The sequence below is a fragment of the Terrapene carolina genome, unplaced genomic scaffold (assembly GCF_002925995.2).
Source record: "Terrapene carolina triunguis isolate 2854851 unplaced genomic scaffold, T_m_triunguis-2.0 Scaffold23, whole genome shotgun sequence".
In the NCBI taxonomy this organism is placed as follows: Eukaryota; Metazoa; Chordata; order Testudines; family Emydidae; genus Terrapene; species Terrapene triunguis.
Genome location: NW_020664374.1, coordinates 17,784,936 through 17,811,096, shown reverse-complemented (window position 1 = coordinate 17,811,096; position 26,161 = coordinate 17,784,936). Strand labels below are relative to the sequence as shown.

Below are 26,161 nucleotides of genomic sequence, written 5' to 3'. Positions count from 1 at the left end.
CTGCTGCTGCATTAAAGGAAAAACATTTGGTTTTGCACCTTTTATTTTGGTTGGCTTCTTTACAATGAAGTAGGGCAGAAAAGTTTTGTTTGGTCTCAGCCTGACACCCTTTTATCTGTTTGATGCATTAGAAGTGCAGGCCCTATTTCACCTAGAAGACTCCATGACGACTGGAAATGATTTGTAAAGTGATGACATTAAAGCAGCGGTGGGCAACCTGTGGCCCGTCAGGGTAATCCGCTGGCGGGCCACGAGACAGTCTGTTTACATTAACTGTCCGCAGGCACGGCTGCCCGCAGCTCCCAGTGGCTGCAGTTCACCATTCCCGGCCACTGGGAGCTACAGGCGGCCATGCCAATGTAAGCAAACTGTCTCGCAGCCTGCCACTGACGGGCTGCAGGTTGCCCACCACTGCATTAAGGGAATAAAACTGGAGCAATTGAAAGAAGAAATAAGTGTTACTAAAAATTCTTTAATTTCAATTAACATTTTGGAGAAAGAATGCCTTTGTGAGACTATTAAACAACAACAGTTATGGAATAAGCGCTAAAAATATACATCCTCCAAGATACCCAACAACTCTTACAGCAAAAACAGGGGAGGTCAGAAATGACAACAATGATTTGTGGCCTGGAAAACATGTTTTACTATCAGAGACTAAAGGAGCTCAATCTATTTTGTTTATTACGGAGAAGTTTAAGAGACAACTTGACCATGGCCTAAAATTACCTACCCATGGAGAAGCTATCTGAGACTAGAGGACTCTTTAGTTTAAAAGCTGAAGTCAGTAAAGTTCGAACTGAAAATAAATGTAATTTTTAACAGAAAGAATAATTAGCTATTGGAACAGATGATACAGGGATGTGATATATGTTCCATCACTTGAAGTCTTTAAATCAAGACTAAGGCCCAGATCCACAAAGGGACTTAAGCACCTAAACCCCAGATTTAGGTCCCTAAATCCCAGTTTTAGGCAGCACTGCAATCCACAAACTCCCCTCCACTGCCATGTAAACCTGTGGGTTCCTAAACTCACCTCAGCACCTAAATTTTCAGGATAAAAGTTTCCCTGGGGCCTATGTTTCTGGGTGTGCACACTGCTGCCTCACTCTGTGTGTCCAGATGTCTATTTCCTATCTAAGCCCAGCGTGACCCATGAAGCAGGGGAGGACATCATCTATCTTCCCTGCAGAGCCTGGTCCGGTAGGCGTGCTCTGAGCACACCTATTGGATCAGGACTGATTCAAAATCCAGGAGGAGGAAGAGGAAATGGAAGTGATGGTACCCACTTTATAACTTTTAGCACAGTAGTTACAGCACTCAGCCAGCATATGGGTGACCTAGATTCAATTCTCCCCCTCTCTGCCAGAGGGGGAGTGTGATGGGGTGTACAAGCCCCCCACATTGGAAAGAACGGGGCTAAAGAGCTACTCTGGGCCCAGCCAGCCTTGCCCCAGAATACCCACAAAGTCTGCACAAGCTAGAGGAGGAAGTTAAAAAGAGGAGCAGAGTAACTCAGTGGCAAGCAGATAATCAAAGTGAGCTGGCCTACACCCTTGGAAAGGAGCACCACCGGAGCTCTCGCTGCCTGAGGCATGGTGACAGTGACCTGACCAAGCCTATAAAGAAGGGACCTGTGACTCTCTGAAGGCAGAGACTTTATTTGTGTTTTAGCTATTTACTTCACCCTGGAAGAAGAGAGGGACAGGTAGGAAGTATCCAGGGAGTTGGCTGCATAGCACCTCAAGGTGCAGGCCTTAGCTGGCTATCATTGGGCCCTGGATCGGAGCCCAGTGGAGAGGGTAGACCCAGGCTTCTCCTACCAACCCCTAAAGTGGGACAACTATGAAAGTCTGTCCTTTGGCAGAGAACCTAATTGGGGGAAGACCGTGAAGGTACAAAGATCCAGACCACAAGACTCCAGGGGAAGTCCTGAATCCCTCACTGAATTCTGAAGACTTCCCCATTATTAGACTCCTGATACATAACCCAAAAGGGGTGGACTGAAAGTGTGACCTGGCTGGAGAGCTGAGTCACTAAAAGGACAGACTGCTGCAGGGTGGAGCTGTAGTAAGAAAGGGGTCTTCCTCTTGGGCATCCAACTTGCCACACCCCTGCACGGCCACTAGGCAGCACTGGTGGTGAGCGTTCCCCTTCCCAGAGAGAAGGAATTTGAACAGGAGTATCCAGCTCTCAGGAGAGTGATCTAACCACTGAGATATTCCGATTTGGGCTTTTTTCAGTCTCTCCTATTGATGCTGTTCTACTGTGTATAAACAATGAAATAGCTATTGGAACAGGGGGACTGCACCCTCAGTCTCCCACCTCCCAGGTGGGTGTGCTAAACCCCTGGACTTCACTCTGTGGTCCAATGACTCTGTACTTATCCAAGGTGCAACGGCTACAACAGGACAGATTGAGGGAACCCCACATCAGAATATCCTATAGCTCAGAATTAGAACACTCTTCTAAGAGGTGTGGGAGATCCCTGTTCAAATCCTCTCCCTCAGGCAGATGGGGGAATTGAAAGACTGTCTCCCACATGAGTTCTATAACCACCGGTCTAAAAAGTATAAGGTGGGTGGCACTACCACCTCCTGCCATCTCCCTCCATTTGTACAGAGTAAGGCAGGCCCCTAACTCATTCCTTCAAGAAATGGTTTCATAGATTCCAAGGCCAAAAGGGACCACTGTGCTCATCCAGTCTGACCTCCTATAGAACACAGACATAGAACTTCCCCAAAAGAATTCCAAAGCATATCTTTTAGAAAAACATCCTATCTTGGTTTAAAAATTGTCCAACATGGAGAATCCATCACAACCCTTGGTAGATTGTTCCAATGGTTAATTTCCCTCACTGTTAAAATGTGCAGCTCATTTCCAGTCTGAATGTGTCTAGCTTCAACTTCCAGCCATTAGACTTTGTTGTACTTTTCTCTGCTACACTGAAGAGACCATGATTAAATATTTATTCCCTATGTAGGTACGTATAGTCTGTAATCAAGTCACCCCTTAACCTTTGGCATTAACTGCAGTCTTTCTGATTTTTTTAATTAAAATGTTGTGTGGCACCAAGTCAAACACCCTACAGAAGTCTAAGTCTATTATGTCAACACAGTTACCTTTATCAATCAAACCTGTAATCTCATCAAAAACATATCAGGTTAGTTTGACAGGATCTATTTTCCATAAATCTATATTGATTGGCATTAATTATATTACCCTCCTTTAATTCTTTGTTAATCAACTCCAGGAAAAGGGGACCCAGCTGTGGATTATTAAGAGAGATAAGCGCCTAAATCCAGGCTCCAGGGAAGCACCTATCTCTGTAAGAGTGGTAGGGTTTAGCACACACCCTGGTCATTGGCTTCTCCCATTGGTTACATGCTGGCTTTGTGGTTCGCATGCTAGGACACCTATCTTTCCCCAGGCTTTGTGGATCCCATTGTTGTTCCATTGATTTCCTAGGTGCCTAAAGTTAGGTGCCACAGTGTCTAGCATCCATTTGGGCCTGGATGTCAATCTAAAACATACGCACTAGTTCAACCACATGTTGTTGGGCAAGATGCAGGAGTTACCAGATTTCTTCTATGGCTTGTTATGCAGGAGGTCATGGTCCATGATCAAAATGGTCCCTTTTAGCTTAAAAAAAAAAAATGAATCTTTGACATTCCTGATATTTTAAACTTAAGGTAAAACACCAGCAGGCATTATAAAAAACAAAAGAAAACAAGGATAGCCTTAGAAGTGTTTTCTTTATACGTCAAAAAGAAGCAAAAAAGAGTGAAAAAATGTTTTGAAAAATCTCTTTCAGGTCATTTTTAGCCTCAGGAGAGCGTTAAAGCAGTTGCTGTTCCCTGTGACCATGCGGGCTGAGGGGGGAAAGAGAGGGAGTGCGAGAGAGAGGCCACTGGGTTCCAGTGCCCCACAGTGGTGGGCAAGACTGCTCTCTGCTCTGAGGGTTTTGGATGATTGGACATTCAAATCCAAAGAGTTGTCAGCACACAAATTACAACCACAATGTACTGTTTCATCAACTGCAATGCATTCAGAACTCCTCTCTCTCTCTGTGGCCTGGTGGCTCTGGTGATGGGTAGACAGACAGACTAATGGTCTTTCATTCTGTTCTGGTCTCGTGACATCACTGTTGCTGAACAGCGTTACATCAGAGAAACTGTTCAGTACTGTTGATGGCTGTACAGATCTCTCAGCATTCTCAAGAACCATCTCTGATGCTTTTCCTTTAAATGCAGTTTGCTAATAAATTACAAGTCTTGATATTCTGTCTGTTTTAACAGTACATTGAATGTGCAATAACTTGACAATGGTTCAGTTATAGGAAAGCAGTTAAATGTAGTTAATTCCTTTAAAAATCATACCAGCCAACCTGTGAGTTATGCAGAAACTTTCCTCCTCTGTCAGCAAAAACCAGCAGACTAACAGGCCAGAGACTCATCACAAGTAAATTGGCAGAGCTCCTTTGAAGTCAGAGGAGCTACACCAATTTACATCAGCTGATGGTATAACTCCTGAGTCTGTTTCTCCTCCCCACCTTACTGTAAATGGATGTGTAGAGCACCTAGCCCAGTGTTTCTCAAATGTGGCCACCGTGATACTTGTATGTTTGTTAATATCACTTTTCACAACAGACTTACTAGCTAGCAATAAATAAATTACAATGATTTGGACGTGTATATGTGCATATTTATTTGGTTTTCCTAAAGCTAATTAAGTATTTTAGGAAAAAGTGAGAGAGCAGCCACCAGCCAGAGTTGGTGGCCGCATTCTGAGGCCACCAAAAAATGTGTCCTGAGAACCCCTAGCCTACCAAATTGACTCTGCCCACTACTACACTGATAGAGGACTGAGCTCACGAATGCCAAGTATATAATAACCTGCCTTTAATGGATGCTAAATCCACTTTTGACCACAGTGGAAGGTGGGGAGAGAGTTTAACCCTCTAATTTCTACTCATGCTTGTAAAGGGACTCTGAACATTTAAGATCTTTAATACTCACAGGTTTGAGGAGCAATGGCTTCATCCGGGTGTGTTGCATTTCTGAAACCTTTCGATGAAGCAGATCAAATTTCTTATCCAACTTCTGAATGGCATCATACATGGCCTGGCAATAAATGTGAAAGTTAATGGAATTTTTCTACTTTTACAGGAACAGTAAATAAAAAGCACTACATTTAAATTTGACAAAAGCAAGGAAGTCTCATTAAGGTTGAAGTTCCTTCCTTAATTTCTGTCTAAACTTTGCAGCAGTTCAGTGGATAATAAATACACTTTGTAAAGTGAATTATACGCTGATTTACTTATGCACCACAAGGAAAGATAACCGCATGGTAAATTTCAAGCTTGAAAAAGCATGCTTCTTTTCGAAGATCTAATTTCAGGGAAAGACTTACTCTTGCTGTTTTAACATCCTCCTGCACATGACTGGAATTGAAAGGTTGTTCTTCCTACTGCATCTAATATACAATTGATTTTTATCTAATATAATGGTGCATTTTATTTCACATTAAAGAGATATCAAGCAAACTTGGAAGTAGACTAGTGGCACAAGAAGAATTATTATGTGTTATCTGAAGTGTCATACTACTTTTAAATCAGAGGCTTAACACTACTTTACGGGTAGTTAGAGACCTTTAAAAATAGAATTATATATTTTTCAAATACTTGGCTAAGATACTGATAAATAGCTCACAAGGTATTGATTTCTATATCACTAATGGGAAATATACCTTGGAGGAATATGTATTCCAAAGTAAAATGACAAGTGTATGTGATCTAGAGAGCAACAGTTTCAGCTCCAAGCCTCAAAATGATTATAATGCTGAAGTCAATTGCACACCCATTGATTACACTCAAGGGAAAAAAACACAAACAGAATTTGAAAAACACTTATTTGGTTGAAAATACCCAGAACATTTTGGCTGATTTTCAGTCTTTTTTTCAAGCTCAGCAATTTGAGTCCCCCAGAGATTTAAAAATTGACTTTGCCTTACTTCGAGAATCAGATATGAAGGTTTTAAAGTAACGTTACTGTAAAGACCCCAACATTTCATAGACATAAGAGCCATGTAAATCAAACTGGAGTTCAAAGGCTAACAGCTGTCCATATATACAACTTAGGAAATCACACATCTGAACAATTTTGTCTACTATTATTACAAGTAACACATAAGGTTACTGAACTAAATGAGAAACAAGTTGTGTTTTCAGAGTGTATGGTGAGTATCACTGTTGCCAAAGCACAGTCAGTTTCTGCTGCTTCTTGTGTGGTTCTGTCACAACAACAACTCTGGAGAGAAAGACATTTTTAAAAAGAATAGAAAATGTGGCTATAAAACCAAAAAAACTGACAGGGCAGGTGAAAAATCTGAAATTACTTTCAAATTTTAAAAATAAAATTAACTAGATTTCAAGTTGATGGTTTCGCTTTAGTAACAACTGACCTGCATATAGATAGATTCCAAAGCACCATGAAATGCCTCAGCATAATAAGGTGAAATAAAAGCTTAAATTGTTGTGTATTAAAAGCAAAGTACAATGACCTCATCACACAGCCCTGGTGCAAGCAGTAAGGCATACATGACATTAATTAACATTTAGCCGTAAGTCACTCCAGAAGGAGATGCTCCCTAAGGGACAGAGGGCCAACCCATTACTTTCAGAAGTAGCCCTACTATAACTGCTCACCTGTATGAGTAAGATATTCATTTAGTTTTATCTTCACTGATGCAGTTATTCAGCTTGCCAGTTACTACTCCAGATAACATAAGCAATAAATTCTCCTAATTCAGCCTGAATAACAAGACTCTGAATAAGGTAATATTCTAAAAACAAACCTCAGATGCCTTCAAAATCTATATGCCAAACGTTTCCCATTTCCTTGCAATTCCTTGAAGTAAATCAATGGACTCTGTATTACATATGCTGTATTAATACTGACCTTTGGAGACACACTCACGCTGATTACATTGTAAAAGGCTCAGTGGCTGCATATAAAAACGTCAATCAAAAATAAGCAAACTGCATTTGCAGTTAAGTCAAGTGACGTTTATAGAAATGAACAACTGGGTGCAATAGAGTTGCAAATTGATGTTACAGTGGCATATATACCAGGGATAAAAGCGTGACATAATTTTGCCTTGTTTTTTGCAGAGGGTTATAAACTATTTCAAAGAGAAAAATGTGGTACCTGACAATAGTTGAGGACTTCCATAAGGGTTTTCTGCTGATCTCCTGTGTAGGACGCTTCAGACACAACACTTCCCTGTTTCATTCCAAAATAAAGAAGCTAAGCTGAAACTTAAAATCATCATGCTTTGCAGCCAGAAACATATACAGAGAAACACCCAGCTTTAGGATCTCATATCATGTTAAAAAAAACAAAAACTGTTTTTGTAATGAACCCCCAAAGCAACAGTCATTACCAATAAAAAAAAGTGACTTACACATTCATAATCTGGTTCATATTCATAAATGACACTTCCACCATCTTCATATTCTGTTTCCCTGGATCTTATCTAGAAAAAATATTAAGAAACATGTAAAATTAGGAATAATCACAGAATACAAGGCATAAAACAGTCTAGATTGGGGTTCTCAATCTTTTTCTTTCTGAGGCCCCCCAATATGCTATAAAAACTCCACAGCTCAGCTGTGCCACAGCTATATGCTTTTCTGCATATAAAAGTCTGGGCCAGTGTTAGGGGGTAGGAAGAAGGGCAATAGCCCGGTGCACCATGCCACAAGGGGCCCTGTAAAGCTAAGTTGCTCAGGATTCAGCTTCAGCCCCAGGTCAGGGGGCGGGGCTCAGAGCCCCAGGCTTCAGCACCATACAGTGAGGCTTCAGCTTTCTGCCCTGGGCGCCAGCAAGTCTAATGCTGGCCCTGCTTGGAAGACCCCCAGAAACCTGCTCGTGGCCCCCCAGGGGCTCCCGGACCCCTGCTTGAGAACCACTGGTCTAGCGGACTTATATATTTTTTCAGAACCCAAGGCATTGGCTTAATATATTAGGGGTAGCAACTAATGAGGAGGATGTTTTCAAACACAGCAGATTAATATATATTTGTTCTAGTATTAGGCACACCATAACTGTGACATATAAGTTTTCAAGTCAGTTTTCCTTTATAAGGATTACAAATAGTTTAAAATAAAATATACATACATATCCATGTACATTTTATTGACACTTGAGTTTATTAAAAAGTAAAGAAACAAAATCTACATTATTTTTCACATCTTGTAAGGTTTACTTGCTGCATGTCTCTCAGCTAGGTCAAAGCTACTCAATTTCACTTTTGTTTGTAGTCAGTTATTAGTCAATATCACTTTCAATTACTTATGTACTAAAACACGTGGAAAAGTGTTTAGGCTGCAGTGAATGGTTATTAAAAAAAATTCACTGCAATTTTAAAAAATTGAAATCTTTCCACTGACTGTTTCGCAAAAACTTATTTTTTTTTTACAACCAAGGCCTTGCCAATAAGTAAACTGGTTTAACTTATATCAGTTTTTATATAGATTTAGTTAGAACCAGTGCAAAATCATGTTAGATGTTCTTATTTTGGTATATCTTAAAACTGTTCTTATATCAATTTAAATTGTTCTAATCAATTTAGTGTATTATTTGTATTTTGGTAAACCCTAGAAGCCAGGGCCCCATTGTGCTAGACACTGTACAAACATCTGTCAGGTTTAATATTAATTTAAGAATGTCTGCAAAGCCTTTTGTGATGGTTTAAATGAGTCAATTTAAAAGTCACACGTTTGTTTAAATCAGTGCATCTTTGCTTGCAGACAAGCCCTTATATGTTGGGGTAAACCTGATCTGACACTGGGTGTCCTTGTACTCCTGAAGCACTAATGCTCTTTGGCATGGCTCTTGGAGCCGTTACTATTGCTATGTAAGGATGTGGCTGGAGAGTTAAATGGTGGCCTTTCCCATAGGAATATAGGGCTCCATGAATGTTTTCATAACAGAATGCTACTTACTATAGCTAGGAGCAGGCTCTAGGTTATGTGATGCTAAGGTGGATGTAAAAAATTAAAAATAAAGATCTTTTGTTTAACACAAGCTCTTCTTTCATTAATGTGAAGAACAAAACAGCTAGGGCCTGGTCTCTTCTTGAAGAAAGACCATTTTAAGTAAAACAGCAGACACAACAAAACATGCAGGTAACATTTAAAGAGCCCATGGAAGTGCCTCTTCAGAGGCTAGGAGAAAGAGGATATGTGTACACTGTTATTAAAAACCTGTGGCTGGCCCATACCAACTGACTTGGGCTCTAGGACCCTGTGAGGTGGAAGGGTCCCAGAGCTTAGGCTGTAGCCTAAGCCCCAATATCTACCCTGCAATTAAACAGCCCTGCAGCCTGAGCCCTTTGAGCCCAAGTCAGCTGGCACAGGCCAGCTGCCAGTTTTTAACTGCAATGTACACATGCCTATAGTGTCCCTTGTTATATGAAAATTTCCTGTAGAATCAACAGTGCCACCCTGTGGAGAAAGAGACTTAAAAAATTTAAAATAAAGATGCTCATTTTACTTGTAAGCTGTGAGAAGCCCTTCTTGCCCAGCATAAACTATTTTGCATTTGATTTTTTTTAATTACACCAAATTTCTGCCAGACTACTCAAATGAAAAATGATATAATGTGTAATACTGTCAGAGTTCAAATATAATCTGGCGCCCTGTTTTAGTACTGACGAGACCACTTTGTTGATATTTAAAATGTAAACTTTTTCTCTTTTATGTTCTTCAGCTGGCCATTAAAGCATAGCTCCATGCTATGAACCAAGTTCTGCCCATAGACATGCATCAATGTGAGAGCTGCGTGATCTATTTTTGGACATAGTTTGCCCAATGATTTGCCCATCGGTCAACAGGTAAGGAAGGATGATTGGTATCACTCCATCTAGAAACCTGTCGGAAAGGAAGGAAGTGTCCCTAATGCATCCTTCTTTTTAGAAGAATATGAGCTTGCATGTCAAAGGTTTGCATGCAGGACCAACCCTTAGATTGTCAGCTTTTCAGGAAAGGAGCTGTCTCTTCCTCTGCGCATGTACAATGCCTAGCAAAATGGGGCTCCAACCCTTATAAAAGCCTCTTGACACTAATGTAATACAAATAATAATAATCCACAAAAGGGGGAAGTATATAAGACAATTCTCTCACATAAGAACTGGAATTGCTAATATCAGTGCAATTTGCCTGAAAAAGCAGAGCAAGTGTTTGTTTAGATACACATACCATGCTATTTCTCACCAGAGAGGGGGTAAGTCGTCGTCTTTTATGCAAAAAAACATACTCCATTTCTTCTGGGTTCTGACCATCTCTCTGCACACTTGTAGAATGGCTCATCTGTGACACCACTGGCTCACTCAGTACTGACAAACCTTCCCCTCCTATAAAAGCCAAAGTTAAAAGAAACCACGTTAGAAAACTCCTCCCACTGAATTGACAGGAATTGTTTCAGGGAAATTCTATGGGCTGTATTATACAGGAGGTCAGACTAGATGATCACAATGGTCCCTTTTGGCCTTGGAATCTAGGAATTAGACATCTGTCATGAAAAGCAAGAATAATAGCTTATTTTTAAAAAACTTCAGCATCCTGGCCATTTAAGATTAATTACTATCTAACTATCAAGCACTAAATTACTTGCTCATTTTATCCTCTAATTAGATTTTATTAAACTTTATTCCTTCCAATTCCTCCTCAAAATGCATTTCATTTGCCATACTTTCCATTGTTGACTTTCACTCCTGAGTTACCCATGCCTCTTCTTGCCTTATCTCATTCTTCATTTAAAAACTCCCACACAACAAAAATCTATGAATTAGAATTTAAACACATTGTTCACAATGCGATACAGAACTCACCATTCTCTGTATTTGCTTTACTCTCATCTCTCCCTTCCCTAAGTATTCACTCCTTTTATCACCTTCAGTTTTTGAGTGTGTTTCTCTCTGTGAAGAGCCGTGCAAAGAAAAAGACCTGGTCCTAATCCCTGCCCCAAAAAGTTGACGATCTAGAGCAAACTAACTGATGTTGTTTGATAAACATTTAATAGCAAAACTGTACATCTGCAAACAAATACTTGACATTGGCCAACTACCATTTTAACACTTTTACATAACTAAATTAAGTTTGCCTGCGATTGACAGAAAAAAAAAAAAAAGTTACTGCTTCTTGAACGAGAATCATATGTCAAATTTGATCCTAAACTTTACAACTAAGTAAGAGGGCCAGATCTTCAGCCCATCTCAAGTCTCCTTTGAACTGGCACAAAGGGAATTAAAAATAGGGACAGGAAGGAGGGGCTGGCAGGTGATGTGATCCTGGCTGGCAGCATTGCTCCTTGAGAGCTGCTATCTGCCAGGGCAAGATAGAGCATAATCATCCCCTTGTTATCTTGTGCTACCTTGTTGGGTTTTTTTGTATTTCACCTACTGGCTCTCATCTTATACTTATCAGAGGGGTAACCGTGTTAGTCTGTATCCACAAGAAAAACAAGGAGTCCAGTGGCACCTTAAAGACTAACAGATTTATTTGGGCATAAGCTTTCGTGGGTAAAAAAACCCAATTCTTCAGATGCATGGAGTGAAAATTACAGATACAGGACAGGCATAAATATATTGGCACATGAAGAGAAGGGAGTTATCTTACAAGTGGAGAACCAGTACATAGGTTGTAAGCTGTTTGGGAAAAGGACTCTCTTTTTGTTATGCATTTGTACAGGGCCTAGCGCAATGGGGCGGCCCTGATCTCCCATTGCGATCCCTAGCGTCTATTGATTTACAAACAAATAATTATTAATATACACGAGGCTCTTTCAACTTGCAACAAGACTCGGGGTGAAATGGAGAAAAGAGTGTAAAGTCACCTGATGCACCAAGTGCTGCTTGAGGGCACTTGGGGATCTAGCCCATAAAGTCCAGAAACACAATTTAAACTAGTATGGGTGGCTTGCAACACAAGCAATGCAAAATACTGCTTCTCTCTCTCTCTCTCTCTCTCTCTCACACACACACACCACCCCCTCCTGCTCTGCACGACTCAGCAAATCATAGGCCTAACCAATTTCACCTCTCAGGCAGTGGGAATGTCTCTCACCTCTTCATTCTGACCTTACTTCTTCCCTTCTAGCAACCTGAGGTCCCACAAATCATAAGAAATTCCTGTATGATGGAAGTTCTGTCATGTCTCCAACTACATCATCAAAAACAATGACACTACAATTACATACAAATTCTATGCTAAGGTTGCAAAGTCAAGCACTGAAACGGTATGACATGCCAGATTAAGACTGTCCATACAGATGGAATTTTTGGAAACTTTGCAGCAACCCTTTAGCAAATTCTACTGAGCATCTGCAAATGGCAATTTCCAATGGCTTGGAACTCTGGCAAATCTTCATGGATTTTCATAGGGAAAGCGAAAGGCACATCTCAGCCTCCAAGCCTATTCTCCTGCCAAATTTCCAGTTCCTGCCTCAAACCCTGAAAGTAGAAGAACTCTTTAAAGAAAAAGCTCTTAAAAGAAACAGCTGGAGGCAAAAAAATTAACAGAATTACTTATTTCTGTCTAATTTTATTATTTGTATTACTGTAGCACCGAGGAGCCAGTCTGGACCAGGACCCCATTGTGATAGGAGGTGCTGTAAACAAAGACAGTCTCTGCCACAAAGGTCTTACAATCTAATTATAAGACAAGAGGTGACAGATAGATAGATAGATACAGACAAACTGATGGGGGAGTACAAGGAAACAAAGAGACAATATTGGTTAGCATGATAGGCAGTGGTCTCAGCACACCAGCATTGCCAATCTTTTTGCAGGAATCATGGCAAAAAAAGAGTTTTAAGAAGGGATTTGACAGAGAACAATGAAGTGGCTTTGCAGATGTTTATGGGGAGCTGCTCCCAAGCATGGAGCAGCATGGAAGAAAGAAGAAAGATACTTGTTTGAAAATTTAACAAGTGGACAATAGACACTAGCAGCATTGGCCAATCTGAGGCAGAAGTCAACATCTTGATAGTGAATGAGAGATGATAGGTAGAGACAGGATAGAACATGAAGGGCTTTGTAAGTGCAAACAGGGCCTAGCACAATGGGGCAGCCCTGATCTCCCATTGCGGTCCCTAGCGTCTATTGATTTACAAGCAACAGTTTATGCTTGATGCAATAAAGAAAGGGGAGCCAGTGGAGTGATACGAAGATAGGAGTGATATGGTCAAAGTGATGGACTAGGAGAATTCTCTTTGTAGCAGCAGTCTGAATGGATACCAGAGGGGTAAAACTGCATTTGTCAAAGCCAGAGAGAAGGACATTGCAGTAATTGACAAGTGAGATGATGAGCGTTTTAGCAGTGTGAAGGGATAGCAAAGGTCATATTTTAAAGATGTTATGCAGAAAAAAACAACAATATCTAGACATAGCCTAATGCGAGGACTTACAGAAAGGTCCAAGCTGAAGATAACAGCTAGGTTACGGGCCTGAATGACAGGCAGGATGGTGGTGTTGTCCACAATGATCAAGAAAGGAGGTGGTGGTGGTGGGGAGATTAAGAACTCTGGTTTAGCCATGTTGAACTTGAGCTGATAGCTAGATATCCTCAAGGAGGTTCAGAGACAGACAGACGGACACTTTAGTTTGGACAGAAGACAGGTCTGGAGTGGAGAGGTAGATCTGTGAGTTGTCAGGGTGAAGATGGTAGTTGAATTTGCAGATGAGATTACTCAGAGATAAGGCATAGTACGAGAAGAGAAGGGAACCAAGGACAGAACTCCCAGAAAATAAGTTAATTCTTGAAAATGGCTGAACCACTTTTGCTGAAACTTTATTAAAAATATATCAGCTTAATGCAGAGAACAAACATGGACAATTTCAGTCCAAATGGTTAAGTCTGGAAAAGTTATTTTGATGCTGACAGACCAGGTGCCAGCTCATGCCAAAGACCCAGGGCCTCAGGGAACACTGACAAATGCATAGCTTTTAACCAGTCCGACTTACCTGCGGGTTAGCATAGTTAGAAATAGACATTGGGGTTATAAGAATGTGTTTAGACTTTATGGAATGCTTGTAGGATGCTACATGTATTAATCCTAATTATACTATCTGTATCTCATGGTATAAAGCTATATTGAATTGTAAACCTCTTTAATTGCGTTGTAAACCTCTGTAATTGTGTAACTCACCAAACAGGAAAAGCAGCATTAATGAAGGTAAAGTGCTCGTCCTGCACACAAGATGGCCCAATGAAGGCAAATGAGATATTGTGTAGCATCAAAGGACAGAGACCTTCTTGATTGCATTCCTCACTCCCTCCAGGAAGGGAAGGCGTGTGCATGAACTCATCCCATCAGCTTGGATTCTGGAGTGAAGGGGATAAAAATGCCTGACAAGGAGAAACTGGGTCTCTTTTTGCGGTCTGGACTCTAAGAGGCAAAGATTCCTAAACATAAGGAAGAGATCCCCATGTTGCTCAGCTTGGGTGAGTCCTAAAGGATGTATAGAGCTGCTTATTATAGAAGCTTATATTACCTATTTAAATCTAAGACTGTAACTCATTTGTGTGTATGCTTCCTGTTTTAACCTTGTAAATAACTATTTCTTTGCTTAATTAATAAATCTTTGGTTAGTTTATTACAGGATTGGCTACAGGCATTGTCTTTGGTTTGAAACCTGAATACAACTGACCTGAGGTAAGTGACTGGTCCTTTCAGACTGGAGTAACCTGAATATTGCTGTGATTTTTGGTGTAAAGTGACCATCTATCACATAGTCCAGCTTGCCTGGATGGCAAGATATACTGGAATGCCCAAGGGGACTGTCTGTGACTCGATGTTAAGACTGTTACAGTACTTTAGGAGTTCATACTTGTTACTGGGTTGGTGAAATATAATTATAGAAAATACAACCAGTTTGGGGATTCTGCCCTTCTTTTCGACAGTCTGCCCTGAGGCTGGCGCTCTCAGTTGTGAGCCGCTCAAGACAACATGACAGTTATCAGCTGAAAACAGGGGCTTTTAATAGTAAGTGCTGGACACCCTCAAATGTAATAGCTGCCAACTCTTACTATGACAGCATTCTTTAAAAGTTCCTTACTTGCTTTAAAAATAACAACACCCACCCACCATTTTGGGGGGTGGGGGTGGGAGAGGCCTCACAAAATGATCATCATGTTTCCTCTGCTGATTCTGAAATAATAGTTAAATTATCCTCCCAGACTTGGGCTGACATCCATCTGTGACTACTGGTTCACAAACAGATGACCTGGCATGTTTGTTCTGCTGTATTAGAAAACAAAACAAAACAAAATACCCCTCACTATAGCTGGGGAGAGATGAGGAAAAGAAGAGAGAGGGGATATCAATGTGTTTTCAAGTGGAAATCTACAAAAACCAAGAAAACTTTACTGTCAAGCAGAAAACAATAGAAAACAACAGTGTCAGTGTTATGAAACATGGGAGCTGGCTTGGATCCACTGAAGAGCTATCCTGACAATAATCACTGTAAATAGTTGCTTGTGTTTAGGACCCTTTTATACGATGCTTGTTTCGTCCATTTCCCATGCATAGTTGGTAATTTTGCTTTTTTAAAAATGTTTTGCTGAACACACTCAACAAATTTAACTGCCTAAACACACATACTACCTTCATGGCATCTTGTATCCAATAGTAAGCAAGCAAAGTTTCTCAAGACTACAACCCAATTCTCCCCCAGCTAGAGTTCAGAACATTAAAGGGTGCCTACAGTTGGCAACACCCCAACTTAAATGACCACTTTACTAGAATAGTGCATACAAGAATTTTCATTGTATTCCAATTAATTTAGCTAAATGCCACACCTACTGGGCAGCCAGGTTTCTCTGGTCTTGTTTTTTCCCCTCCAAATTACACACTAATCTTCTTACAACGGATTCCACACCTCTACCCCGATATAATGCAACCCGATATAACACGAATTTGGATATAATGTGGTAAAACAGCACTCTGGGGGGCAGGGCTGCACGCTCTGGTGGATCAGCGCGTCAGGCTCCAACACGCTGCTCTGAATGGCATGTTAAGGGTACCGGTCTGGGGGGTTGGATAAGGGGCAGAGGCTCTCGGGGGGGGGTCAGGGGGGGGGGGGGGGGGGTTGGATGGTTCGCAGGTTCTGGGGGTGGGGCAGTCAGGGGACGGGGAACGGGGGCGTTGGATACGACATGGGAGTCCTGGGGGTGATTAGGGACGGGGAGGGTCTCTAGAGGGGGGCGGTCAGGGGACAAGGAGCAGGGGCTTAGATAGGGGGTGGGGTCTTGGGAGGGGTGGTTAGGGGCGGGGGGTCTCTGGAGGGAGCAGTCAGGGGACAAGGAACGGGGAGGTTGAATGGGTCGGTGGTTCTGAGGGGTCAGTCAGGGGACGGGAAGTAGGTGGGGATCGGATGGGGGCGGGGCCAGGCTGTTTGGGGAGGCACAGCATATTGCATACACCGTGTTAGCTCTAACAAAAATGATTTGCTGACTATTAATAATGGAAATGCTCGAGGCCAAAGCAAGTTCGATATAACGCGGTTTCACCTTTAACGCGGTAAGATTTTTTGGCTCCCGAGGACAGCGTTATATCGGGGTAGAGGTGTATTTGAAATAATGAATTCCTATGTATATGTGAGAAAAACAATTCTTAAACCTTATTATTGAGATCACCACTAACAGGGAAGATCCTTAAGGGGAAACAGATTCTAAAGTTATTTGTTTTAAACTATACTATCAAAGCTATTTAATAAGTAGCTTTTTTAAGGTTTTAGAGTCACACACACAACAGAAAAAGTAATGGGGAATATAGTGTTAAAGATACAATCACTGAGCACTCTGCCAGAAGGATGGGCCATAGGCATTAACTCTCAGAAGAAATTAAGTGTATTTACCATAAGCAAGTTGAGTCATGTAGTGATCATCACTGTTTACTTGAGCATTTTGTTCCACTGACACGCAGCCTTGTGTGGACAGTCCATTTTCTGCATCTTCTATTTCAGAATTTTCAATTATCACAGCTTCAACATCATCCTCAACTCTCACAGAAACATAATCTAAAAGCATGTACAGAAAGAAAGAGAAGTCTGGACACCATTCTGTATACCATTCTAATGGCAGTAGCAAATTTACCAAACCTAGTATTACCCACTTATTTGAACTGTACAATAGCTTAGCTGTAATTAAACTGAAATTTGAGTGTTTAAGATTTAAGTCATCTTCCAAGACATGCATTGTGATTCTAAGTGATATTAACAAGGGAGAAGGTTACAAAGCACTTTGGGTGAGATTTTAAAAAGCACTTAGCATCGGCCTAACTGTTTCTACAGACTAGGAACTGTTAGGCCCCGTGAGCACCCTTTATGTTTATACTTAATGGCACTGAAATTGGAGAACCATTGAGAAAATATAATTACAAAGAGCTAGGCTTAATACTATCAAAGTAAATCAGTTCACAATTCCATGCGTAGTTGTTATATTATGGTAGCATTTGAGCCCTAACAGGAATGAGGTCCCAATATGAGAGTCACTGCAAACATACAGAAAGACAAAGGTCCTGTCCCGAAATGCTTACAGTCTAACTGTAACATGCCAAATGTTGACACAACCACAGTAAATGCTCTGGGTTCAGAATGTTTGCACTGCAGCTAAGTCTGGCATTTCCTTTATTTTGAGAAAACACTTTTTAAAAAATTACATGCTATGTTAAAGGAACAATAAGACTATAAGATCAAGCACTGAAAAGTTAGGAAGAGTCAGAATTCAGGCTGCTTGTGCAACTATAACTTAGCCTCCTGGTGCATATGTATTATGATACTATCTTTAGCCGCATGCTGTTTTTCCACAGGACCCCTACCTGATTCAGTACATAACATGGACTGTGCTCTGGGAATGAATCTACTGCCTTTCCTCTTTGCTCCTATCCAATTACTCTCCCACACTCAGTTTTCTGATCAGACCAAAAATGGGATATAGAGCCTTTTCCCATCAGGTCTTTAAAAAGCTCTTCAATAACATAGTTTGAGCCTATTCACTCAGGCAAGACCAGATCCTATTCTAGCAGCGTTTGGGCACTATCACATTATGACACATTGACTCAGCATGTTAAAGGTCCTTTCAGAGAGGTACTTAAGCACATGAGTAATACCGCAAGAATCAATGGGATTACAGCTATGCTTAAATTAGGCACTTGCTTAAGAGGCTGGCTGAATTGGGGCATTGTATATATAGAATAGGTGTGTGCTATTATTAATATATATATAAACAAACAAACGGGTGGCCAAACTGTGGTTCCAAGCCACATGTGGCTCTTTTACAGTTAAAGTGTAGCTCTCAAAGCCCCCTCCACACACACCCATTCTCCACCTACCAGACTTGGGGGGGGGGGGGAGGGTTAGGACCTCTGCCTTGCAGTGGGGTGGTGAGATAGGGGCTTCTGCCCAGAGGGGAGGGGGATCTCAGGGCTTCAAACCCACAGGGTCCACCTGCTGGGGCTTGGGGCTTCAGCAGGAGTAGGGCTGAATCCCCGAGCCCCGGCAGGTGCCTCCCAAGGCGCTGAAGCCCCAACTCCTGGCAAGTGTACTCCGGCTCTCAAAGTTCTGAATATTGTCATATGCGGCCCAGCAGGCCAGTAAGTTTGGCCACCCCCAATATATAAAATAATAAATTGTCTGCAGCTTAGACAGGTAAGTCTGATCTAACGGATATAGCCATAAACTACAGTTTATTTTAAAACTTGTATAATTACAAAACAAACAAGTTGCTGCTAACTTGCTTGTCTGTTGATGCCAACAAAATAATTATTCCTCAGCACACAGATGCATAAGAGAGGCTGGAAACTTTCACAGCTGTTTTAAGAAATATTTTATTTATTGAATTTTGTGTTAAAAATAGTTTCATATGAAATAATATAGACATACATCTTTCCCAATAAACTGACTTATTTAAAAAAAACAACTGTGGAAGTTTGCAGACATCTGCAGATCAGCCCTTCCTATCTCTCAAATTCTGTCAACAATTTGGACTTTTTGCTGGAAAGTGGCAGTAAAATGCAGCACTCAATGAGATATCTGAACCACTCAGTTATGAGGAACCTAAAACAATGACATGTATTTCTAGAAAAAGGAAGTGTATTTTGAATATTCAGTATAGTCTGCCACTATAATCTCACTATTTTTACTAAGTGTCCATTTAGCTGACCACAGCAGTTTTAGTTCAAAGGGAAGACTTGATAAAGAAACAAACCCCTTTGCAATTTTAGAGGGAATTACTATTTCTGCTGTTTTTGGCATTCTTTGAGATGCTTAATAAAAAACAAACTCAAAGTGTCATTAACACTCCTGATCTGTTATTTAAACCATGAATGCTTACCAGTAATGAAATGCTCGTTGAGAAATCCTGACTGCTGATAGCAAAGATCTAATGGTAAGACTGGTGGCCCATGGAGTTCATGAGCAATGGAAGAGACCTAGCAATTGGGTAACGTACTACAGGCAGTTGTTGGGGGGGGGGGGGGGGGAGAGGAAGGATGGAGAAGTTGAGGATCCAGAAAATCAGGACCACTTTTTAATTTAGGATTCTGGTATAAAATGCATATATTGATATAGACTTGATTAAATGCCAATGTCATCTAATACTACAGAGTTTTTAAAAAGTAAAGCGTAGTATTAGTTAAATACTGGATATGCCCTCTATCGGGGCACACTTTCCTACATCAGCAGAAGAAATGAACCTCATAATTTAATAGATCACTTCCACTTTTAAGTACCACGGTCATATAGTCTAAAAGAAAAATGTTTTGCCTATTCAGGTTAAAATATCCACGCCTTCAAAATCTTAGTACAAAAGAACATTTCAGATATATATTTACTCACAGCAGTATCTATAAAAAAAACCTTCTCTTTATAAATGTTTGTGCTCTTTTTGGTGCTCTTAAAAATGCCATGTAACATGCCCCACACAGAAACTAGAATTAAGCCACCAAAATCTTTTTAATTTGTGATACAAACCAAGATTTTAATCCAAGTTCCTGGGAGCAATAGCTAGAGCATTAACTGACTAAGTTATCCAACTCCACAATCAACATAAGTACGATCATACTGGGTCAGAGCAATGGTCCATCTAGCCCAGTGGCCAAATGCCATGTGCTTCAGAGGGAATGAACAGAACAGATAAGCATCAAGTGATCAAAAAAAATTTTTTTTACAGAGATATTTGTAAGTTTCCAGTAACTCTCTCAAGGAAACAAAAAAATCATAATTAAGAAAAATAGTGTCAAATATTCTTCAGGTTTTGAGTTGCACCTTTACAAGGGAAAAACTACTTTCACCGTAAAATGAAAAAAAAAACATACTGGTGCTTTGCTGCATCATAAATTAAGTATTACAGTAGTAAAGTAAATATATTTAGTGCTACTTCTTTAAATCATTTAACTAGTCATTCCAATGCACCAATAGGCTAACAAAGTTCTGCCTGGAAATGTAATAAAGAGTAAATGTATGTCCAAAGAAAGCTTCAGTCATTTAACTCTTTTCTTGCTCAGAATCAATACATACCCTGGGTTATGCTGTTTAGAAGATGGTCAGTTATTTTCAGTAAAGCAGCAGGACACTATATGCTGTATGACCCTGTGGGATATACAAGTGCACCTCATACTTTGTACGTTCAGAGCACAGGAAGATTATTATAGACAGAGCAGAGCTACACACTGATTAGGACATTCTGTCCCAAGTTTTTGTCAGTTTTGTTTGTTTAATTTAACAACATTTTATGATAATTATTGGTAGTTATTTCAGCACTTTTCAGTACACTATTTATGAAGAACTCTAGTTTGCCTTTGTACAGAACCATCAGAATCTCTGCATGAAAGTTAAAAGCATTTAAAAATGCAGGGCGGCTGCTTCATGATGACTTATATAGAGATAAAACTGTTCAACATCTGACTGCATCAGTAAGATGCATCAAAAATTTTAATATCTTAAGCTATAGCCTATATCTAGCAAGATCAAAATTACTGCTGTCAAAAATTACTATTGTCAGTAGTGACATTTGAACACAAACTCTTACAGAGCCTGGTTTCAACTGAGCAGATGGCTTGCTGACTATTATGTCGCTTTCCTAGTTCATTTTCACCTGCTAGGAGTGCTTCCCAAAGCACTTTGCTCTGCTTGCACCGTCAGTTGGCACTGGTTAAATAACATTTTTCCTCTCACTTTCACCTTCTGATGACATGCCAGTGTGAATTACGAAGTGCACAGCATATGTATATAGTTATTTTTTGGAATACAGAACGCCTGTGTTCTGAAAAATCAGTATATAAATGTGTTGGAACCTGTTTGACATATGGTTTGCTCTGAAATTATCAGGAATGCATATTTTCATGAGAAACAGAATTGTAGCTTCATTCATAAAAGCAAAACCATTATTTGATACAGGTGGGTTTCTCTCCCTCACATACACAGACTTGCATGAATCCTTCATTAGGAAACAATTTTTAATGTGGAGCTCTTCCTTGATTTCTTTCAACTTCTCCCTATACTCATAGGTTTTGTATCAGACTCTTGTCCTTTTGGCTGAGGACAGATGGATATGGCACTCTCTGGAAGCAAACAATACCAATCAAGCTATTTATTACACCAAGAGATGCACAGTATACTAAGATTCTGACATACAAGAGTGCTGGCAAGATATCTATTTCCTGGTCCTAGTCACATGATTACAGTCATATGACAGGGAGTCATTCTTCACTGCCTTTAGGGCTACTTTTGCAGAAGGCACTCTATCTTTCTTAGTCATGATTGCAGAATGATGTCTGCATTGCTTACAGGCTCAGGATCTATTTTCTGATTCTCTTTTTACCAGCATGGTGTACCTATAGAGCAATAACCTATAGAGCAACATTTTTTTTAAAATAGTTACTTGAAGGCTCCAATAGTCTTGTCTGAAAGTTTGTCATTTAGCTTTGGGTCTCCCACAGCTCAACAATTTTTTTGTTTGTTTGTAAAAATTACCACCCCCCCAACCAAACTGTAGCAATGAAAAGCAGAGATAGGGAAATAGTTTAAACAGAGTGGAGAAAAGTGAGATGGATGAAAAAAAGAGGAACACAGTAGAACTGTTGCAAGAAATACACTGCAAAATACACACAAAAATAAGGGGTTTGAAGATTACTTACAAAGAGTTTTGCCACAATAAAAGAGAACAATATGAGGGACTCCCAACACAGCCTGCTCCAGAGCTGCCTAGAGACCCCCTGTGAGAATTGCTATAGAAAGACTCTACAAACTGAAACTTTCCATTTCCTATCACGTCCCATTATAAGACCCTGTTTTTAGTCGCTTATCATTTTGCTAACTTCAAATATTTGCATGGAAATTTTCCGTGGTGAGTGTCTGCCTCTTGCTTAATTTTTTGAGAACATTTCAGTAAAAACAGCTCAGCCATTTCTTAAAACGAGTTTATGGGGAAAAAAAATATGTTTCGCACTTGTGAAAACTTTCTTGCAACTGTTTAAGAAGGTGTAGCCCCAACATGCTTTGAAAAAGGGTCTTGAAATTTGGAAGGGGGCTGCTCTTACAACAGGAATTTGCCTTTTTACTGCCCCCTGAGAAAATCTGCACAAATTTGGCCAAGTTACATGCCCTTGAAAAATCATAGTGTGCACATGCTCAGTACAGACTTGAGAGTTTAGCTACTAAATTCTCCAAAGATCCCATGGGTACTGGCCGTATTCCAGCTTGGGACTGAACAGGACTTCACTTTTTCTGCGACTGTTCCTCCTAGTTACCAGGGGTCACTGGGCACAAAAACAGAGAACAGGGTGACTGACTGTCCCACCTGTGCTCTCAGTGCTCCCCATGTTGCCACCCAGAAGGAAGAAGTCACCTGACTAGAACACAGAAGGTGCGAAGGGGCAAGGGAAAGAGGGGGACATTCAGGTGGGGCAGAAGGGGCAGGCAGGGATAATGGGGTAGAGTCAGATCTGCAACCACTTGGGATTGCGTTAAAAAAAAATTTACGCTGGAAGAAAGTTAAGGTGGCAAATCGAGTTACTCCTCAAAAGCGAAGCAATACCAGCATTAAGGCAGCCTATGGGTGGAGAGGGCAGCATTTCCTGTCCGATTCCCCCCCCCCCCCAACTGGAGGGGACAACAACCCCCCTCTACAGCCCACACACTAGAGGGGGAGAGGGGAGAAGAGAAGGTGAGCTGCACCTCCATTGGCCTGCTAAACCCAGGGTTGTGAGTTCAATCCTTGAGGGTCAGAGGGGTAGCCGTGTTAGCCTGGATCTGTAAAAAGTGCCAAAGAGTCCTCCGGCACCTTATAGACTAACAGACGTATTGGAGCATAAACTGTCGTGGGTGAATGCCCACTTCCTCAGACGCATCCTTGAGGGGGCCATTTAGGGAACTGGGGTAAAAATCGGTCTGGGGATTGGCCCTGCTTTGAGCAGGGGGTGGGACTAGACCCCCTGAGCGCCCTTCCGCCCCTGACACTCTATGATTCTATGTCTATTACCTCCTGGCCCGATTACTCCCTGCTGCGGAGGGGGGAGGGGCGGCATTCGGGTCCCGTTTAACTCCCCTCCCCCAAATCGCACACTCGCGGGGGGCGGCACCTCCCGTCCTGTTCCCCCCCACGCGCGGCTCGGAGCCGCCACAGACAAAGCTCGAGGACGCCCCCTCCTACCCCCTCAAGGCAGGAGGCCACCGCCCACCACCAAGCGCCCCCTCCCTCAAAGCCCCCTCCGCCGCTCGGCCAATGACGCGACTGGCGACGAGCAGACGGGAGGACCAATAGCAACAGCAAGGTTGGTCGGAACCGGCCAATAGGGTGGGGGATTGTGGGCGTGGCTTGGCCGGCCCCGCAAAGAACGTTTGGGTCCGGCCGTTGCGAACGATAGGGGAACGTTTTCTGCACGCGGGCAACTCCGCACGCGGGCGGCGGGGGGGCAGCTAGGCACTTACCCTCCGCGGACATGGCGCCGGCGGGCGCTGCGGGGAGTGTCCCGGCGGACGGGCGGGTGGCGAGCCGGGCTCCGCGCAGGCAGGTGTGGCCGGAATGTGGCGTTGGAAACGGAAGCGGCTTCGCCGACGTGAGCAACAAACTGTTTTGAATCCGCGCGGCTGCGCAGTGGGGACGGGGGCGCGTCCGACAAACGGCGTCCCGCCCGGGAGCGGCCCCTGGAACCATGCGCTCCCCGGAGCCTCGCAGTTGGGGAGAGGCAGCATCTCCCGCCCTGATTAGCCCCACCCGCGGGTAGCAGGCTTGTGGGGAGCGGCCCTGACGTTCCCCATGCCCCTCACACGGGGGGTGTGGGGGGTGTCTGGTCAGTCACAGTCTGCCCCAGGGTGCAGCGTCTCTGCCCTTATCCCTGGCTGGGCGTCGGGCGAGAGAAATGCGGGGGGTGCAGGTGCCCCCCCGCAAGTTTAGGGATACCTGGCGAAGGTTGAGAACAACTGCTTTGGGCCATTGAACTCGCTAATCTATTTGTGTATGATACCAAGGAGTTTGTCTTCTCCATGGCAAGTGGCACCCAAACACTGAGACAAGATTCCTGGATTCTACAGCAAGGCTCTCAACCTCCTTCTTTCCAAGTCTCTGAGGCCCCGCCCCTGCTCTCTCTCCCCCCCCCCCCCCCTACACTGTTGCTCTCCCACACCCTCACGCACTTGCTCATTTTCACTGGTGTGGAGAAGGGGGTTGTGGTGCAGGAGAGGGTACAGGTTCTAGGCTAGGAGTGTAGGCTCTGGTGTGTGGCCAGAAATGAGGAGTTCAGGCTGCGGGAGGGGGCTCTGGGTGGGGGGTAATGGCTCTAAGATGGGGCTGGGGATGAGGGGTTTGGAGTGCAGAGGGAGAGGGTTCCAAGCAGGGGTGGGGTGAGGGGGGCAGGCTCTGGGATGGGACTGGGGATGATGAGTTTGGGGTGCAGAAGGGGATGCGGGCTCTGGGAGGAAGTTTGGGTGCAGGAGGGGGCTCAGGGCTGAGGCCACGGTGTGGGAGGGGGTGTGGGCCTTGGGCGGCTCCCCGGAAGTGGCAACAAGTGCCTAGGTGGAGGGGTGGCCAGGGGGCTTGGCCTGCTGCCTCCATCTGCAGGCACCGCTTCCATTGGCTGTGGTTCCTGGCCAATGGGAGCTGTGGGGTCAGTGCACGTAGTCCCCCCGGCCATGCCTAGGAGTTGAGGGACTTGTCACCGCTTCTGGGGAGCTGCACAGAGCCAGTAGGGAGCCAGCTGGCCCTGCCAACCAGACCTTTAAGGAGCCGCCAGGGTCCCTTTTTAACCAGGTATTCTGGTCGAAAATCGGACGCCTGGCAATCCTAGTGTGCTCATAGTTCCCATGGGAGTGTCTGGTGCCCAATTTTGGCCAGGGGAGAAGGCAGGAGGGATAGGCACAAAGCTGCCACCCTTAGGGTGTTGGAGAGACTAGATGGGCTAGGGAAAATATCTCTTCTTGGACCAACTTCTGTTGGTGAGAGAGGCGAGCAGAGAGATCTGTGACAGTGCATTTCCCAGGCCTGAAGAAGAGCTCTGTGTCGCTCAAAACCTTGTCTCACTCACCAACAGAAGTTGGTCCAATAAAAGATATTGTCCCTCACCTACCTTGTCTCTAATATCCTGTGACCAAAAGGGTTACAACACCATTGCATATAACCCTTAGGAGACTGACACCTACAAACTCACCCTGTTCGGCCCTCAGCCTTGCTTCCAGTCTCTGCATTTCATGTGTGAGCAAGCTCTTCCCTCCGAACCTCCCTGACAAGAGGGGTGTGGCAAAGAGATGGGACCAGTGTGAAGGAATGGAAGAGAGACCCAAGGAAAGTAGAAATGAGTGAGGTGAGACTGGCAAGATAAAGGTGAAGAGGAGAAAGGAGGGAATGGGAACATGCTGAAGTTAAAAATAGAGGAGACACAAAGGGAGTATGAGTGACATGTCAAACTTTAAACCATGAAAACAGGCAAATTTAGTGTGAGGCAGCCTCAGTCATAAACACTACTGTAATATAAGTAATAATAGTCTAGTATTCTGTCTATGACAGTGGTCAGTACCAGATAGTTCAGAAGAAGAAACCACATATAGACTTGTACATAGGGAAAAATTTCTCCCAATACCTCATTTTATGCCCTGAAGAATGAGG

The 26,161-nt window shown here is 42.7% G+C and overlaps 1 protein-coding gene across 3 annotated transcripts in view; it reads right to left on the bottom strand.

Moving 5' to 3' along the window:
• The window catches only part of LOC112102769 (BEN domain-containing protein 2), a 32,959-nt gene extending 8,563 nt beyond the window's left edge, over window positions 1-24,396 (bottom strand). Inside the window, exons 1-6 of one of the 3 annotated variants that reach the window (XM_026649147.1) lie at window positions 23,992-24,396; window positions 16,921-17,082; window positions 10,262-10,416; window positions 7,465-7,536; window positions 7,209-7,283; window positions 5,019-5,123 (exon numbers count right to left, since the gene is read on the bottom strand). In XM_026649147.1, the coding sequence (XP_026504932.1) occupies window positions 5,019-5,123; window positions 7,209-7,283; window positions 7,465-7,536; window positions 10,262-10,416; window positions 16,921-17,082; window positions 23,992-24,217 (795 nt within the window). In that variant the 5' untranslated portion in view covers window positions 24,218-24,396. Of the gene's footprint in view, window positions 1-5,018; window positions 5,124-7,208; window positions 7,284-7,464; window positions 7,537-10,261; window positions 10,417-14,210; window positions 14,387-16,920; window positions 17,083-23,991 lie in introns of those variants that run through there. The other 2 variants (XM_026649150.1, XM_026649157.1) reach the window with 2 other exon arrangements.
• Between the last annotated feature and the right edge of the window lie 1,765 nt (window positions 24,397-26,161).